Source organism: Oncorhynchus mykiss, chromosome 17, assembly GCF_057628025.1.
Source record: "Oncorhynchus mykiss isolate SJ-2025 chromosome 17, ASM5762802v1, whole genome shotgun sequence".
Classification (NCBI taxonomy): domain Eukaryota; kingdom Metazoa; phylum Chordata; class Actinopteri; order Salmoniformes; family Salmonidae; genus Oncorhynchus; species Oncorhynchus mykiss.
This window is the reverse complement of record NC_143038.1, coordinates 11,377,804-11,395,783: the sequence shown is the minus strand read 5'-3', so window position 1 is coordinate 11,395,783 and position 17,980 is coordinate 11,377,804. Positions and strand designations below refer to the sequence as shown.

General features: G+C 43.2%; 1 protein-coding gene across 1 annotated transcript in view; it reads left to right on the top strand.

Moving 5' to 3' along the window:
• Positions 1 to 17,980, top strand: part of LOC110495137 ((E3-independent) E2 ubiquitin-conjugating enzyme UBE2O-like) — a 52,483-nt gene that overhangs the window by 19,729 nt on the left and 14,774 nt on the right. Inside the window, exons 2-11 of the mRNA XM_036949673.2 lie at positions 6,274 to 6,333; positions 6,728 to 6,838; positions 8,509 to 8,606; positions 8,708 to 8,771; positions 9,361 to 9,504; positions 9,669 to 9,778; positions 14,429 to 14,579; positions 14,811 to 14,916; positions 15,232 to 15,586; positions 17,551 to 17,705. Of these exons, the coding sequence (XP_036805568.2) occupies positions 6,274 to 6,333; positions 6,728 to 6,838; positions 8,509 to 8,606; positions 8,708 to 8,771; positions 9,361 to 9,504; positions 9,669 to 9,778; positions 14,429 to 14,579; positions 14,811 to 14,916; positions 15,232 to 15,586; positions 17,551 to 17,705 (1,354 nt within the window). The remainder of the gene's footprint in view (positions 1 to 6,273; positions 6,334 to 6,727; positions 6,839 to 8,508; positions 8,607 to 8,707; positions 8,772 to 9,360; positions 9,505 to 9,668; positions 9,779 to 14,428; positions 14,580 to 14,810; positions 14,917 to 15,231; positions 15,587 to 17,550; positions 17,706 to 17,980) is intronic.

The following is a 17,980-nucleotide window of genomic DNA, read 5'->3' as shown; positions in this document are numbered from 1 at the left end:
CCAATGGTGCGGGGGAAAAAAGGTGTGTGTGTGTGTGGGGGGGGGGGTAAGTAAAGAAGTAGAAAGACATTTGAAAAAAGAGTAGCAGGGCTATATACAGACACCTGTTAGTCAGGCTTATTGAGGTAGTATGTACATGTAAGTATTTTTAAAGTGACTATGCATATATGATGAACAGAGTAGCAGAAGCGTAAAAAGAGGGGTTGGCGGGTGGTGGGACACAATGCGGTTAGCCAATGTGCAGGAGCGCTGGTTGGTCGGGCCAATTTAGGTAGTATGTACATGAATGTATAGTTCGAGGTCGACCGATTAATCAGAATGGCCGATTTTAATTAGGGCCGATTTCAAGTTTTCATAACAATCGTAAATCGGTATTTTCTTGCGCCGATTTGCCAATTTTTAAAATTAATTTAATTTATTTTTATTTTATTATTATTATTTTATTTTTTTTAAATTAAAAATTATTTATTTTATTTATTTATTTAAAAAAAAATAGATAGTGACTGCATATAAGATAAACAGAGTAGCAGCAGCGTGAAAGAGGGGTTGGAGAGTATCGTATGATTGGTCTCAGATCTTCCACTGGTGTGGCAAAAAAAAAAAAAAAAGTGATTATTATTATTATTTTAAAAAAATTGTTGTGTGCAAATTAACTCAAGCTTACGGACAATGTCAAATTTGATATAGTACCTGAGTGAGTTGGAAGCGCAATTATGCAGGTACTTTCCCAAAACGGATGACACAAACAACTGGATTCGTTATCCCTTTCATGCCCCGCCTGCAGTCCACTTACCGATATCTGAACAAGAGAGCCTCATTGAAATTGCAACAAGCGGTCCTGTGAAAATTTAATCAGAAGTCACTGCCAGATTTCTGGATAGGGCTGCGCTGTTAAGACACTGATGCCCTTTTCAACCACGTACCTATGTGAGAGTGGATTCTCTGCCCTCACTGGCATGAAAGCTAAATACAAGCACAGACTGTGTGTAAAATGATTTAAGACAGACTCTCTCCAATACAACCCAACATTGCAAATTTGTGTGTACATCCTTTCAAGCACACCCTTCTCATTAACCTGTGGTGCGTTATTCACAATTTTTGATGAACAAATAAGGTTTTATATGTAATGGTTAAATAAACAGCAAAATGATTGATTATATTATTTGTGCCCTGGTCCTTTAAGAGCTCTTTGTTGCTTCCCACGAGCCGGGTTGTGACAAACACACTAATTCTTATGGTTAATACATTTATTGTAGTGTGTATGTGGCAGGCTTACAATGATGGTAGAAAACAACATTTGAGAGTGCGCTGACCCTGGTGTTAGAGGGGGTACGCAGCTGGAGGTTGAATGTTTGAAGGGGTATGAGACAACTTTGGGAACCACTGGTTTAGACTATTTTGGAAGATTTTACATTTTTTAAACCTAAGCCCTAGTCAGCAGGAAGGCTATGTAGCCAGATGAGTCGTGTCTCAGGTGGTTGTTTAGGCTACTTTATTCTGGTTAAACACAATTTCCAATAGCGTCTTTGATAACAATAACCCAGCAAATTACATTGGTTGTCACTTGACTAATAAAGCCTAAAAAACACTCAACGACATTTAGTGTATGTTGGAGGTTCTATGAACCAAGCGGTGAATTATAGTTATTTTTCTGAGTTTCTCACGCCACGCCATGGTCTCAACCCCTAGTTTAGGAAACGCTGATCTATCACAAGACAAAAACTCTCCGTCCTTGAGATAAGACAAAGGAACAGATATGCTTTGTTAGCCTTTAGCCTGACAGCTTAGCTCGCCCTTTCAGAGCGATGTCCGCTTTGTTAGTGTGTTCTAGTAGACTGTTTGCGTGTTGGCACTATAGTGTGTATGAGAAAGACCCCCCCCCCTTTAGCGGCACCTTTTACAGAACAGCCTGCTGGTTTCCAGGCTGCCGCTTGACGCCGTGATGCTGAGTAACCATTGTTATTAGACGGTTACTGGTGCCTGAACAAAAGACGCCAATAGCGGGGTTTCTTTCCAATACAGACAGGTGTTTCCACTGAATTCCTGAACATCTATATTGTGTCGACAGGCAATCTCCAACACACACAGACTAAGGATGTTTTCAGCGTTTTCCCTCTGGATATTTCTAGCTTTAGGGGGGGAGGGGGGAACCTGTGTATGTTCTCTTTGTGTTAGTAGTTTTACATAGCCTATTGCAACACATAGGCTATGTAATATGTGAGAGTTTTATGTATGCAAATGAGCAACTGGGATGTGTACCATTTGTATGCATAATCAGATTACATACTGTGTGAGTGTGTGTGTGTGTTCCACTCCCACGGGAGGAGCGGTGATTTGTGCAGGATGCAGCGAGGCACAGATCAGCTCATTGAGCAGTGAACAGGGAGGCAACAGATGAGACAGTCAGTGGTGACATCTCTAGGAAATAGCTTCCTTTGGAGAGGAAAAAAGAAAAGACTAGAAAAGGGAGAGAGGATATTCATGCCTTTCTTTCTCTGAGGTTCTCTATCACCAGCACTTCTAGATGAGATCAGTGACCGTATACCCTTCCTCTGCTCTCTCCCTCTGCTCTCTCCCTCATCCTGTTTTCTTCTCCCTCTGACTATTTCTGGGAGTGGAACCGGGACTGCGTTACAAACATATCATGAATAATGAAAGCCAAATTGGATTGTTTTGATAGCTATAAAATAGTCACGGTCCAATATGCTTTCTGGAAGGTGTGGCCTGCCCTGCTGTATTCTATTGTAATGTCATATCTTAGTACTTCACATGGTTGCTTCCATCATATTTGGTTGAGTATGTATTGATTTTAGCCTCATGGTTCCTATGCAGTGAGACAGTTGGTTCATCCGCAGGCTGCCTGACCCCTCTTCTCCATGGCAGAATTAGAATCACTGAACACACACAAGGGACTGTGTGCGCATGCTTCAGTGTAGGCCTATCTGTGTTTGTGTAAGTGTGCATGCATTAGTGTGTCCAGCCTCTACACTGGAAGTGGTGTGACGGTTAAGACAGCGTTATGTGTAAATGGAGCATCGATCCCATTTTGCCCACCTCCTCCTCGCCCCACAATTTACAAGAGTAAGGTTAGTCTAGACCTGAAAACATGTGGGGATAGCTGCAGCTGGCCTAGTCCAATCAGATTGTGGTGTGTGTACACGAGATACAGGATTACTAGAGTAATAGCTTTTATATCTCCGTAATGTCCAATTTAGGCTCTCTCTCTCACACGCACGCGCACACCCTTCCCTTCCACTTCATAACCACACTTCCTCCCTCCTAGTTTTCACTCCTCTTTTCTTCCTCCTAATCATCGCTCGTCCTGCCTCCCTCCTCTCTCCTCCATGATTCTATTGTAGGTGATGGCATCCGGCTGGCAGCTGCCACCCATTCAAACTCCAGCCAGAGGAGCAGCTTGCCACTACTAGCGCTAGCCACATTACACTGATTAGTATTATGGAGCATGTTGGCGCCCCACCACTAGCCTATCCCTGGCTTACTGAATAACTCTTGCCTTTGAAGCGTGATCGGTCTGTCTCCCCACATTTTGAGAACAGTACGTGTCATCACTTGGAAAATGGAATAGACAGCAACGAGCTGATTTGACTCGCGAGGGAGTCCGGTGTTGAGTGGTCTGTGTGTAATTCCCATTCCCCAGTCATGTTCGTCTACTGCATCAACATGGTGGGTGATTAAAGATACGACTAAATTTAGAGCTAAGACTGAGAAATACAGACTGAAAAGGCTAGTTTGAGTTACTGTATCTTATTGGGAATCTGTTTTCAAAGGTATCGTCTGTTTCGAATAGAAATGTATGGAGTAAAACAGATATGATGGTCTTTCAAGTAGTATGTTTGTTCTTCATTGCATTTCTCCCTGCAACATTCTGAACATTTCACCTCACCAAGTATGTTAACAGGAGAACGGTGCTTGGAGGCACAGGGTTTCCCAGTCATCCCCTGATAAGGCATCTGTTCCCCCCCTCAGTTATTGGGTTTTGTCTAGAAGGGATGCAGCTTTTGTCGATTGACTTTTCGTAGCATGTTTAGGATAACTTGCGCAGCAGGCTAGGAGAATAAGGTTAGGGAAAATGCTCTTTTTTTTTTTTAAAGCAACTTTTGATGTTAAATTTGACAAAAGATGTATCATCTAGACATGACCCAATCACAGCTTTACCCAGTGAGTTCCAACCCTATGTATCATCCTTTCTACATTCACTCATTGATTACTTCCACCCAGGAAATTCTGCTTTCATTTAGTAATTTCCCTGTATGCCAATTCCTTCATTAATCTGTCTATCCACCCACCAACCTATTAGGCTATTGCTGTACATAGGACTGCCAGTGTATATAGATCATTTGTAATTAGTAGTGCCTCTTTTAAACTGCCACTTATCTGCTGCATTGGTGGTATTTTGATATTTTATTCACTGTGATATTTTGTAGACTAACAAGGGCATCATTCCAACAGGATTTTCCCAGTTCTGTGTGGCAAGAGTGAGACTGAACTGTACCCTCTGACATCCAAATGTTGATCTTCTACTCGAATGCTCTTATTCGCGCTTCCCCAGAGATCCCTGAATAAACTCAGTGCATCGTCTATAGACCGCATCATTGCTGTACGACCTTGTCTTTCGGATGAGAGAGACCGGCAGGGGGAAGTTGCGGTTAAAGTTGAGACTTTCATATCTTATACTATATACAGTGCCTTTGGAAAGTATTCAAACTCCTGGACTTTTTCACTGTTTTGTTACGTTACAGCCTTATTCTAAAATGGATTAAATTAAAACAAATCCTCAACAATCTACACACAATACCCCATAATGACAAAGTTAAAACAGGTTTTAGAAATTTTAGTCAATGTTATTAAAAATAAAAAACAGATACCTTATTTACATAAGTATTCAGCCCAGACCCTTTGCGATGAGACTCGAAACTGAGCTCAGGTGTATCCTGTTTCCATTGATCATCCTTGATGTTCCTACAACTTGATTTGGAAAGGCAATCAACTGTCTAAGGTGACAAAGAGCCCAATGGTCACTCTGACAGAGCTCTCTGTGGATATGGGAAAACCTTCCAGAAGGACAACCTTCTCTGCAGCACTCCACAGATCAGGCCTTTATGGTAAAGTGGCCAGACAGAAGCCACTGCTCAGTAAAAGGCATATGACAGCCCACTTGGAGTTTGCAACAGGCAAAAAGAGACTGACTGTAAGAAACAAGATACTCTGGTCTGATGAAACCTAGATTGAACTTTTTGGCCTGAATGCCAAGTATCACATCTGGAGGAAACCTGGCACCATCCCTACGGTGAAGCATGGTGGCAGCATCATGCTGTGGGGATGTTTTTCAGAGGCAGGGACTGGGAGACTAGTCAGGATCGAGGGAAAGATGAACGGCGCAAAGTACAGAGATCCTTGATGAAAACCTGCTCCAGAGCACTCAGGACCTCAGACTGGGGTGAAGGTTCACCTTCCAACAGGAAAACAACCCTAAGCATACAGCCAAGACAACACAGGAGTGGCTTCGGGACAAGTCTCTGAATGTCCTAGAGTGGCCCAGCCAGAGCCTGGACTTGAACCTGATCAAACGTCTCTGGAGAGACCTTAAAATAGCTGTGCAGCAATGCTCCCCATCCAACCTGACGGAGCTTGAGAGGATATGCAGTGAAGAATGGGAGAATCTCCCCAAATACAGATGTGTCAAGATTTTAGGGTCATACTCAAGAAGACCCAAAGCTGTAATCCCTGCCAGAGGTGCTTTCACAAAGTACTGAGTAAAGGGTCTCTATACTTATGTAAATGTGATTATTATTGTATTTTTTCCCTTTTTTTTTTATAAAAAAAAAAAATGTATAATCTATTTTTGCATTGTCATTATGGGGTATTGTGTGTAGATTGATGAGGGGAAAAAATTAAATGAATCAATTTTAGAATAAGGCTGTAACGTAACAAAATGTGGAAAAAGTCAAGACGCCTGAATACTTTCCGAAGGCACTCTCATCAAAGGTGTTGTATGTACATGATTTGGAAGAGGCTGACTTCTATTTAGCACAGCCTACCTCACTGCTGCGTCATCACTACTGGTATCAGATAGCAGTCATAAGACTTGGGTCAGATGAGATGATTGGGTCGGTAACCGGGACCAAATGGCTTTCCAGTTGCCAAGATGCTAAAATGACAGTTGAAATTAGACCAGTTCACTTGTCGGTCTTGTCTATGTATTCTATGATGTCCTCATCTCACCCTCTCTCTTTTCTCCACCCTCTGTTGCAGCTGAAACTTGTAGATCGATCCATCGTTATCCGAGACATTGTGCGGCGGATGAATTCTAACGTAAGTGGAGCTCCCTCTCCTGTCGTATCACTACACTGTGTTAGCTGATGACACCCTACATGACCGGCGTACCAACACAGGATGACTGTACAGGCTGCAGTGTTTTTATGTAGAATCTGCTTACCTGCTTTTATCAGAAAGGGCTTACATGCATGCCCTCTTTGTTAAGATGGGGATTGATGAAGGCACACTAATTTATTGAGTAAACATTTTAGCGTATGTGTAGCTTATTCTAATATTCAACACCTGTCCCCAGGTGGTATTTATTGAGTTGAGTTGACTAGTGATAGAAAACAAAAATTAAAACGCACTGACACACATTGGAGCGTTGTTTTTGGCTAGAGTGTCAGGGTGATGGTGATATGGTAAACCTTGTCTTGTTTGTGGTTTCCAGGACAACCAGTGTGGCATCGTGACCGACATCGACATAGAGTGTGCTGTAAAACTAGTGGGGACCAACTGTGTCCTGTACCCCGTCAACAGTAAAGACCTACATCACATCTGGGTAAGAAAAAACAGATGGACACAGTATTCACTTGACCACACTGTCCACAGAGGAGTTGCAAGATGGAAACATTTCCACATGTGATTTATCAAATAAATGTATTATTTTTGTCCTTCTCGAGTATCTCCCGTAGTAGCCTATGCCTTGGAAGGTTGTCCATAATTTACTTCTTTATTCTATATACACTACTGGTCAAAAGTTTTAGAACACCTTTACTATTTTCTGTATTGTAGAATAATAATGAAGGAATCAAAACTATGAAATAACACATATGGAATCATGTAGTAACCAAAAAAGTGTTAAACAAATCAAAATATATTTTATATTTAAGATTCTTCAAATAGCCACCCTTTGCCTTGATGACAGCTTTGCACACTCTTGGCACTCTCTCAACCAGCTTCACCTGGAATGCTTTTCCAACAGTCTTTAAGGAGTTCCCACATATGCTGAGCAGTTGTTGGCTGCTTTTCCTTCACTCTGCGGTTCAACTCATCTCAAACCATCTCAATTTGGTTGAGGTCAGGGGATTGTGGAGGCCAGGTCATCTGATGCAGCACTCCATCACTCTCCTTCTTGGTCAAATAGCCCTTATACTGCTTGGAGGTGTGTTGGGTCATTTGTCCTGTTGAAAAACAAATGATAGTCCCACTCTATGCAAACCAGATGGGATGGTGTATTGCTGCAGAATGCTGTGTTAGCCATGGTGGTAAAGTGTGCCATGAATTCTAAATAAATCACTGACAGTGTCACCAGCAAAGCACCATCACACCACCTCCTCCATGCTTCACGGTGGGAACCACACATGCTGAGATCATCCGTTCACCTACTCTGCGTCTCACAAAGACACGGCGGTTGGAGCCACAAATTTCACATTTGGACTCATCAGACCAAAGGACAGATTTCTACTGGTCTAATGTCCATTTCTTGTGTTTCTTGGCCCAAGCAAGTCTCTTATTATTGGTGTCCTTTAGTAGTGGTTTCTTTGCAGAAATTCAACCATAAAGGCCTAATTCACACAGTCTCTGAACAGATGTTGGGATGTGTCTGTTACTTGAACAGGGGGGGGGGGGGGGGGGGGGCTGGTAACTCTAATGAACTTATCTTCTGCAGAAGAGGTAACTCTGGGTCTTCCTTTCCTGTGGCGGTCCTCATGAGAGCCAGTTACATCATAGCGCTTGATGGTTTTTGTGACTGCACTTGAAGAAACTTTCAGAAAATAATTCCAGATTGACTGACCTTCATGTCTTTAAGTAATGATAGGCTGTCGTTTCCCTTTGCTTATTTGAGCTGTTCTTGCCTTAATATTTATTTATTTCTTGTTTCATCTTTATTTAACTGGGCAATATGTACTTGGTATTTTACCAAATCGGGCTATCTTCTGTATACCACCCCTACCATGTCACAACACAACTGATTGGCCCAAATGTGTTAAGAAGGAGAGAAATTCCACAAATGTACTTTTAACAAGGCACACCTGTTAATTGAAATGCATTCCAGGTGACTACCTCATGAAGCTGGTTGAGAGAATGCCAAGTGTGCAAAGCTGTCAAGGCTTTGTAGGTGGCTACTTTGAAGAATCTCAAATATAAAATATATTTTGACTGATACTGTATATGTACCATGTCGATGTCTCTGTTACAATCATTTGTTTCATGCGTGTTTCCTGCTAGTCTTTCATGTATGGGGACTACATAGCCTACGACTTCTGGCTGGGGAAGGTGTACGACCTGACCAACCACATCATCCTCAAGCTGTCCAATGGAGCCAGGTACAGAATCTGTCCCAGAATGAGTGTAATTTCAGAACTGTTTAATTTACATCGATGTGTCTGCTTCATGCTTAGCTCAACTCCTCCCTCTACTACTGCAGGTGTTCCATGAATGTGGAGGACGGCGCCAAGCTGTACGACGTCTGTCCTCACGTTAGTGACTCGGTAGGTGAAATGCCATGAGCTGCGTTTTTGTGTGAAAACGTATCCGTCTGCCCTCGTCCACTGCACTTCACTGACCGGATAAGGCTGGCTAGGTGGAAGCAATATGAAATGAACTTACTCCTCACAGCCTTGAGCTTCCAACTCCTCCTTATTGACCAGAGATAGATGTGTGATACTTTGTAACAGGGCTGGGGGTCAATTCCATTTGAGCTGGGTCAATTTAGGAAACCGATTTTAGATAATTGAGTTTAAATGGTATTGACCCTAATCTTGTTTAAGGTAGCAGGTTGCGTGCGTCCAATATTAATCGGAAACTGTTGTGCTTTGACTGGGAGTGCTTAGGTGTTACTCATGTTCACTTCGGCTGTTATTTCAGAAACAATACAACCGTGTATATGTAGTCAACTATTGAAAGAAAAAAAAAAAAAAAATACACTGAAGGTTAAGTACTAGCTATGTTCTCCTGTCATTTGTTGACATGACCAATGAGCAGCAGGATATCTTCCAGCTCTTTTTAGATTCTCAATGGACTGGGTTAGGGAAATTGCCTCTGTCTGTTAGTAATATGCATCTCCTCCCTGGTTGGTAGGGTCTGTTCTTCGAAGAGGCCTATGGTTTCTACCCAGGCCAGGTGCTGATCGGGCCAGCCAAAGTCTTCTCCAATGTCCAGTGGCTCTCCGGGGTCAAGCCCGTACTCCGTAAGAAGAGCAAGTTCAGGGTGGTGGTCGAAGAGGTATGATGATGGCAATTTACGTATTTTATAGTCGTGCATTATTATTATTTCTCCTGTTTTTTACTGACCAGATAACCTTACCACCTAATAATAGGCTTAGCTACTTCAGTATGTGTGATGTCACTGCTCTAAATGGTTCTGTGTCATGTGACCCCCCCCCATAGGTCCAGGTGGCGGAGCTGAAGGTGACGTGGATCACCAAGAGTTACTCCCCCAAGGGCACGGACAGCGTCTACCCCCCTCCTTCTACCATCTCCCAGGAGAACCTCTGCAGGTACTATACTGTCTGTTCATTCCAAGGCTCTACGCTGACCTTTTTAAAATATTTTTTTACAAAGAGCACATGAGCGCCTAAGTTGAAAAATGTTAGCGCACACAAAGAAATTTAGGAGCATAATGAAAAATATTTGAATCTTTAATTTTTGTAGGTGCACTGGTACTCCTAAATTAAAAAATTCTAGGTCGCACAGCAAAATACTTTTCCCTCCACGTATGTGAGTAACATGGTCGCACTAGAGCCCTGCATTCGTTGACTCACTCATCCATCCAGCCAGCCATCTACACTCGGGGAGCATAGAGGCTGCAGTTTTCCGTCACAGATATGCAGTGTATGGACAGTCCTATTTCCAGTGATCTGGTCCACTCACATTATATACACACCTCACAATCACATCTCTCTCTCACACCTGCATGTCTTAATTGGATGCTTACATGAACATGGTGATGTTGTAACTTTATAAAAAATGACCCCAATCATTTTTGCAAGCTGCACTGTAAGCCTATGGGCGTAGCTGGAGAAAGAGCAGTTCTCCTTAAAGTTCCAAACGGTCAGAACCATTAGCTTTTGAGACAGGTGAAATCCAAAGCTGTTCTATATTAACCCCCTAAAGTCAATGTCCGACGCCCCTGAGGAAAATTGAATTAGCATAATTAAAGCATCCCCATTTTTAAAAAATCTGTCAATTTAATCTAGAGTTGTATGCATTGGATGCGACTCAATCCACTGCATCTACAGTTGAAGTCGTAAGTTTACATACATACACCTTAGCCAAATACATTTAAACTCAGTTTTTCACAATTCCTGACATTTAATCCTAGTAAAAATTTCCTGTCTTAGGTCAGTTAGGATCAGCACTTTATTTTGAAATGTCAGAATAATAGAATGATTTATTTCAGCTTTTATTTCTTTCATCAGATAAGTTTACATACACTCAATTAGTATTTAGTAGCATTGCCTTTAAATTGTTTAACTTTAGTCAAACGTTTCAGGTAGCATTCCACAAGCTTCCCACAAAAAGTTGGGTGAATTTTGGCCATTCCTGACAGAGCTGGTGTAACTGAGTCAGGTTTATAGGCCGCCTTGCTCACACACGCTTTTTCAGTTCTGAACACAACTTTTCTATGGGATTGAGGTCAGTGCTTTGTGATGGCCACGTCAATACCTTGACTTTGTTGTCCTTAAGCCATTTTTCCAGAACTGTGGAAGTATGCTTGGGGTCATTGTCCATTTGGAAGACCCACATGCAACCAAGCATTAACTTCCTGACTGATGTCTTGAGATGTTGCTTCAATATATCCACATCATTTTCCTTCCACATGATGCCATCTATTTTGTGAAGTTCACCAGGCCTTCCTGCAGCAAAGCACCCCCACAACATGTTGCCACCCCCGTGCTTCACGGTTGGGATGGTGTTCTTCGGCTTGCAAGCCTCCCCCTTTTTCCTCCAAACATAACGATGGTCATTATGGCCAAACAGTTCTATTTTTGTTTCATCAGACCAGAGGATATTTCTCCAAACAGTATATTATTTGTCCCCATGTGCATTTGCAAACCTTAGTCTGGCTTATTTTATGGCGGTTTTTGAGCAGTGACTTCTTCCTTGCTGAGCGGCCTTTCAGGTTATGTCGATATAGGACTCGTTTTACTGTGGATTTTTTTTCACCTTTATTTAACCAGGTAGGCTAGTTGAGAACAAGTGTGACTGCGACCTGGCCAAGATAAAGCAAAGCAGTTCGACACATACGACGACAGTTACACATGGAATAAACAAACATACAGTAGAAAAAGTCTATATACAGTATGTGCAAACGAGGGAGGTAAGGCAATAAATATGCCATGGTTGCGAAGTAATATAGCAATTAAACATAGGAATGGTAGATGTGCAGAATATGTATATATGAATGTGCAAGTAGAGATATTGGGGTGCAAAGGAGCACGATAAATACGTACAGTATGGGGATGAGGTAGTTGGATGGGATATTTACAGATGTGCTATGTAAAGGTGCCAGAATCTGTGAGCTGCTCTGACAGCTGGTGCTTAAAGCTAGTGAGGAAGATATGAGTCTCCATCTTCAGTGATCTTTGCTGTTCGTTCCAGTCATTAGCAGCAGAGAACTGGAAGGAAAGGCGGCCAAAGGAAGAATTGGCTTTGGGGGTGACCAGTGAGATATACCTGCTGGAGCGCGTGCTACGGGTGGGTGCTGCTATGGTGACCAGTGAGCTGAGATGAGGTGGGGCTTTACCTAGCAGAGACTTGTAGATGACCTGGAGCCAGTGGGTTTGGTGACGAATATGAAGCGAGGGCCAGCCAACGACAGCATACAGGTCTTAGTGGTGGGTAGTATATGGGGCTTTGGTGACAAAACGGATGGCAATGTGATAGACTGCATCCAATTTGTTGAGTAGAGTGTTGGAGGCTATTTTGTAAATGGCATCGCTGAAGTCTAGGATCGGTAGGATGGTCAGTTTTACGAGGGTATGTTTGGCAGCATTAGTGAAGGATGCTTTGTTGCGAAATAGGAAGCCGATTCTAGATTTCATTTTGGATTGGAGATGCTTAATGTGAGTCTGGAGGGAGAGTTTACAGTCTAACCAGACACCAAGGTATTTATAGTTGTCCACATATTCTAAGTCAGAACCGTCCAGAGTAGAGATGCTGGACGGGCGGGCAGGTGCGGGCAGTGATCAGTTGAAGAGCATGCATTTAGTTTTACTAGCATTTAAGGGCAGTTGGAATCCACGGAAGGAGTGTTGTATGGCATTGAAGCTCGTTTGGAGGTTAGTTAACAGTGTCCAAAGAAGGGCCAGAGGTATACAGGATGATGTCGTCTGTGTAGAGGTGGATCAGAGAGTCACCAGCAGCAAGAGCGACGACATTGATGTATACAGAGAAGAGAGTCGGACCGAGAATTGAACCCTGTGGCACCCCCATAGAGACTGCCAGAGGTCCAAACGACAGGCCCTCCGATTTGACACACTGAACTCTATCAGAGAAGTAGTTGGTGAACCAGACGAGGCAATCATTTGAGAAACCAAGGCTTTTGAGTCTGCCAGTAAGAATGTGGTGATTGACAGAGTTGAAAACCTTGGCCAGGTCGATGAATTCGGCTGCACAGTAATGTCTCTTATCGATTGCGGTTATGATATTGTTTAGGACCTTGAGCGGGGCTGAGGTGCACCCATGATCAGCTCTGAAACCAGATTGCATAGCGGATATAGAGACTTTTCTACCTGTTTCTTCCAGCATCTTAACAAGGGCCTTTGCTTCTGTTCTGGGATTGATTTGCACATTTCCTACCAAAGTACGTTCATTTCTAGGAGACAGAACGCGTCTCCGTCCTCAGCGGTAGGATGGCTGCGTGGTCCCATTGTGTTTATACTTGCGTACTATTGTTTGTACAGATGAACGTGGTACCTTCAGGCGTTTGGAAATTGCTCCCAATGATGAACCAGACTTGTGGAGGTCTACAAATCTTTTTCTGAGGTCTTGGCTGATTTCTTTTGATTTTCCCATGATGTCAAGCAAGAGGCACTGAGTTTGAAGGTAGGCCTTGAAATACATCCACAGGTACACCTCCAATTGACTCAAATCAATTTTCTAAGCTGTTTAAAGGCACAGTCAACTTAGTGTATAATACACTCCTGACCCACTGGAATTGTGATACAGTGAATCATAAGTTAAATAATCTGTCTGTAAACAATTGTTGGAAAAATGACTTGTGTCATGCACAAAGTAGACGTCCTAACCGACTTGCCAAAACTATCATTTGTTAACAAGAAATTTGTGCAGTGGTTGAAAAACAACAAGTTTTAATGACTCCAACCTAAGTGTATGTAAACTTCCGACTTCAACTGCATCTATGTCGCACTTCCGCATCTGCGGTGAATGTTGAGAGTTAGAGCGGTGTTTGTCAAACCCTGAGACATCTGAAAATAGGTGTTCTCACAACATCATCTGTAGTGTCTGAACGGTTTGCTCGACGACTCCCACAAGCGTCTTGGGACACATCTCAAGTCAATTCAGCCCATCTGCCGAGTTGTTTCTGTTGCTTCAGAAAAGTTTGGGCTCCAATTATATATGGAGAATGTTTAGTGCCAAAAATGTGTTTGTATGGTCTAATAGCAGTAAGGCCAAGTACAATTTGTAAAAAATAAGATTGTTGCCAAAAATAAGGGGTTAAATACATGTACAAAAAATAACACATATTACCTCATCTTTCTTCCATTTCCAATGTAGGACAGACATTTCAGTAAGGCCCAAAATATTTTTTCAGAATATTTTTTTGATACTTTAAGGGTTGATTGGTCATTTCTGCAGATAAGTATTGACATATTACGAGCAAAAATGTAAATATCTGCTGAAATGATCAGTGGGTGTTGGGGAATCTGATAGTGGCTCAAGTGCCTACACACACATACACAAAGGGCCACTCGGCTACAAGAAGTCAGCTTTGAAGGATCCAGCTCGGTATACAATTTTAATTTAGAATAGAAAATGAATGTGTTCATGCAACAAATGTTAGTGCATCGTGTCAAAGCCCATGTATCTAGATGGAGAGATGCTCATCCCTAACACACCCATTATTTTACTTCTATGATCCTTCTAATAACATGCTCCCCCTACATGTGTTTGTTCTGATCCAGAGTGAAGCGTCTGGGCTACTATGACCACACCCAGAGGCAGCTGGGGGAGAGGGCCCTGTACGTGTTCCCAGCCAAGGGAGACACCACACACATCACCTGTGAGTGGCCCGACGGAGCCCCTGGACTCCCAGAGGACCCCGTAGCCAGGAAGGTGTGTGTGTGAGAGAGGGAGAGGAAATGTTTCTATATTTAATACTTTTTGTCCGTGCCTGTCCCCGTTTTTAAATGTGTGTGTGTGTGTGTAACAATTGATCACAACGTTGCCTCTGATTGTACAGATACTCCATGTTTTCAATTTTCTTCCCTCAAAGCATGCGCTAACTGTGTATTTTTGCCATGTTTCGTATTATATCAGTGTCCTATGAAAATGTCCTTCCTGCAGTTGAAAAGAATGTTCAAGAAGGAGTTGTTAGGGAAGAAGCCCAGTGAAAATACAGACACACAAGGTGCCAACCAGCACTCCACGGACAACACGGACAGCCTTGACGGTAAATGCTGCTTTTATTTATACCTATGTTGGTCATCAGACATTTTTTCCTTGTCATTTTTTGGCAGATATCCTCACTTTAAACAGCTGACGAGCTCAATTTTTATTTTATTTTAGAATCATTTCTGTCTCAATACAGTCTACTCCTGAGTGCCCATCTGATAACAGCACACCTTGTGCAGGGTAGTTCGCCCCACAATTAAAATCTATTCTTCATGCTTAGGTCAGTCCCAAGTCACTGCATATACTGTACCACTAGTCAATTTAGCATGTAAAAACAACTCAACGACAATCAACCGTGTCGTCCCACACCCAGGTGACCTCAAGCCTGACAACACCCACCCAGACTCCACCAACCACACCGCGCTCCCCCGTCCTCACCACCCCAACAACGGCCCCAACCACACCCTCCAGCCCTCGCCCCTGTGCCCTCCCCCCTCTGACCCATGGCCCGAGCCCGCGGAGCAGGATGCAGACGATGAGGCAGGGGCGGAGGACACGGACGACACGTTGTCGCTGACGTCGTCGGCGAGTAGCACCGCGTCGTCGCAGAGCGGCGGTCTGGGGGGCTTGAACAGGAAGAAGAGCATCCCGCTGTCCATCCGCAACTTGAAGAGGAAGCACAAGAAAAAGAGGACCAAGTTCTCCCGCGAGTTTAAGCCCGGCGACAGGTGAGCCAGTTGTCAATCAAAACAACTTGTATTCATAATATGCCATGTGACTACAAATGTAGCGGACGACAAATGTATATAAATGACTACAAATGTAGCAGACAAGGTCAGAGCCTATGCCACACTTTAGTCCTCTCCCCTCCTTCTTTCTGCCTTCTCTCCCTCACGCCCTCCCTTTCAGAACTTCAGCTATTCCTCCCTCTCTTGCGCCCTCCCTCCATTTTTCTCTCTCCATTCAGGACATGTCCCTTCCCTGGCCATTCTCTTCTCTCCTTGGCACGTGTAAAGGATGATCAATAGCTTGCTGGCAAGAATTCAGCTACCCGCTGGCAAAAATGCTGCACCCCAGTGTCCCCAGTGACCCCAGTGTCACTTTTATTTATTTTTTGCCACATGCGTAGTAGTACAGCGCCCCTGAAGAAAATAAGGGTGAAGTGCCTTGCTCAAGGACACATTGTGCCTCTCCCAGCTTCTCATGCCTCCCAGCCTTGTACAGATAGACAATCACATAATTTTCCGTCTTAGGCCAGAGACAGAGGCTGTATCCGAAATGGCACCCTATTCCTTATAGTAGTGCACTACTTTTGTCAAAAAGGGAATAGGGTGCCAATTCCATTTGGGATGCATACACACAGAGCGGGGACACCTTACACCCACTCCTCAGCCAAACAGACCAATGTTCATCGATCCAACATCTTGTCTCCTAGAAAATGTCCTCTCCTCCTTACGAACCTTCTGATGGTTTGTTACTAACTACGAGGATCGATTTCAGGCATATTTCCCGGAGCAGATGTACATTAATGACCCTGGGTGTTATTACGCTGTGTGGATGCTGCCAGTGACAGTGTGACCTGGCCTTGTCTTCACATCTTGAACCTAGCACCCATCCAGTACTAGTACCACTCTATGGTACTACTAGGCATTGTACTAATCTAGTGCCAATCCAGTACTAGTATCAATCTGAATATAGTACCAATTCAATATTAGTACCAATAACAATTCACAGATTATACTAGCATAAATCTAGTGGTATTGGTGCATTGTGGAAATGAATACGCTCACTACCGCACTCGCTCTCCTTGTGGTTCTCTGACTAAAAACTCTATAGTTAAGTTCCTTTTGTTATAAAAATCACGCCGGTACCAACAATTAGCTATGCACCATTAGGTTGACGTTTCCAAATAGGTTGCCGTTTGGGTTGATGTAACCTTTTCTCAAGACATTGCAGAATTCAAGTACTTCAATTTCTACCAGGCACCATTCAAAAAAAGTATCAGGTTTTCCAAGGCTGCATATCTGATACTTCCTATATAGTCCACTACTTTTGACCACAGCCTTGGTTAAAAGTAGTGCGTTTATATATAGGCAATAGGATGCCATTTCAGACGCTACCCAAGGCTGTCATTTCCCCCCTTTTTAAACTGCCCTGTATATCAGATCTGGTGGTTAAATATAGCTGGCAGCTGATAAATCATGTAGCATGTGCTTAGGTGTGCCCAGATAACAGCCAGGTCCTCTGATTGAAAGAGACAGAGAGAAAAAAATTAGATTGAGTTGCAGGGGGAGAGAGCGAGAGGAAGACTGATGGGGGGGGGGGGGTACAACAGCAAGGAGGAGGTAGTGAGGCAGAGCAAGGGGAAAGTGGCTGAATTTCAGTGGGAGGGGATTGAATTGAGTTAGAGGAGAGAGTGATTTAAAGAAAAGACACGACATGAGATGGATATTATGGCTGGAGGGAGACAGTGACAGAGGATGCAAGCCGGAGGAGATTAGATTCGGCACCGCGGGATATCTTTGATTCACACTGCTGCTGCGCATATGGCTGAGTCAGTTTAACTTTCCGTTGTGTAACCTTCCACTCTTAACCAAAACAACTTAGTGAAATTGTTAGGCCTTGTCAGTGAATTCTAGTAAGTTAGTCACTAGTTCTAATATCTGCCATCTCCCTGTTTTTTAACCGTCAGGGTAGCAGTAGAGGTTGTGTCCACCAAGACCTCGGCCGACGTCCTTTGGAAGGACGGCCGCATGGAGACACTCATCCGCTCCAATGACCTCATCCCCATCCAGCACCTGGACAACCACGAGTTCTGCCCCGGAGACTTTGTTGTCGACAAACGACGTAAGTAGCTAGCGCACTTCCCGCTCGTATTTAGACCCCTTGACTTTTTCCACATTTTGTTACGTTATAGCATTATTCTAAAATTGATTTTAAAATTCCCTCATCAATCTACACACAATACCCCACAATGACAAAGCAAAAACAGGTTTTTAGACATTTTTGCAAATGTATTTAAAATAATAAACAGAAATCAAATCAACGTTTTTTTTGTCATGTGTATAGACAGGTGTGTGCCTTTCCAAATCACAGTTGACGGTGCATGTTAGAGCAAAAAC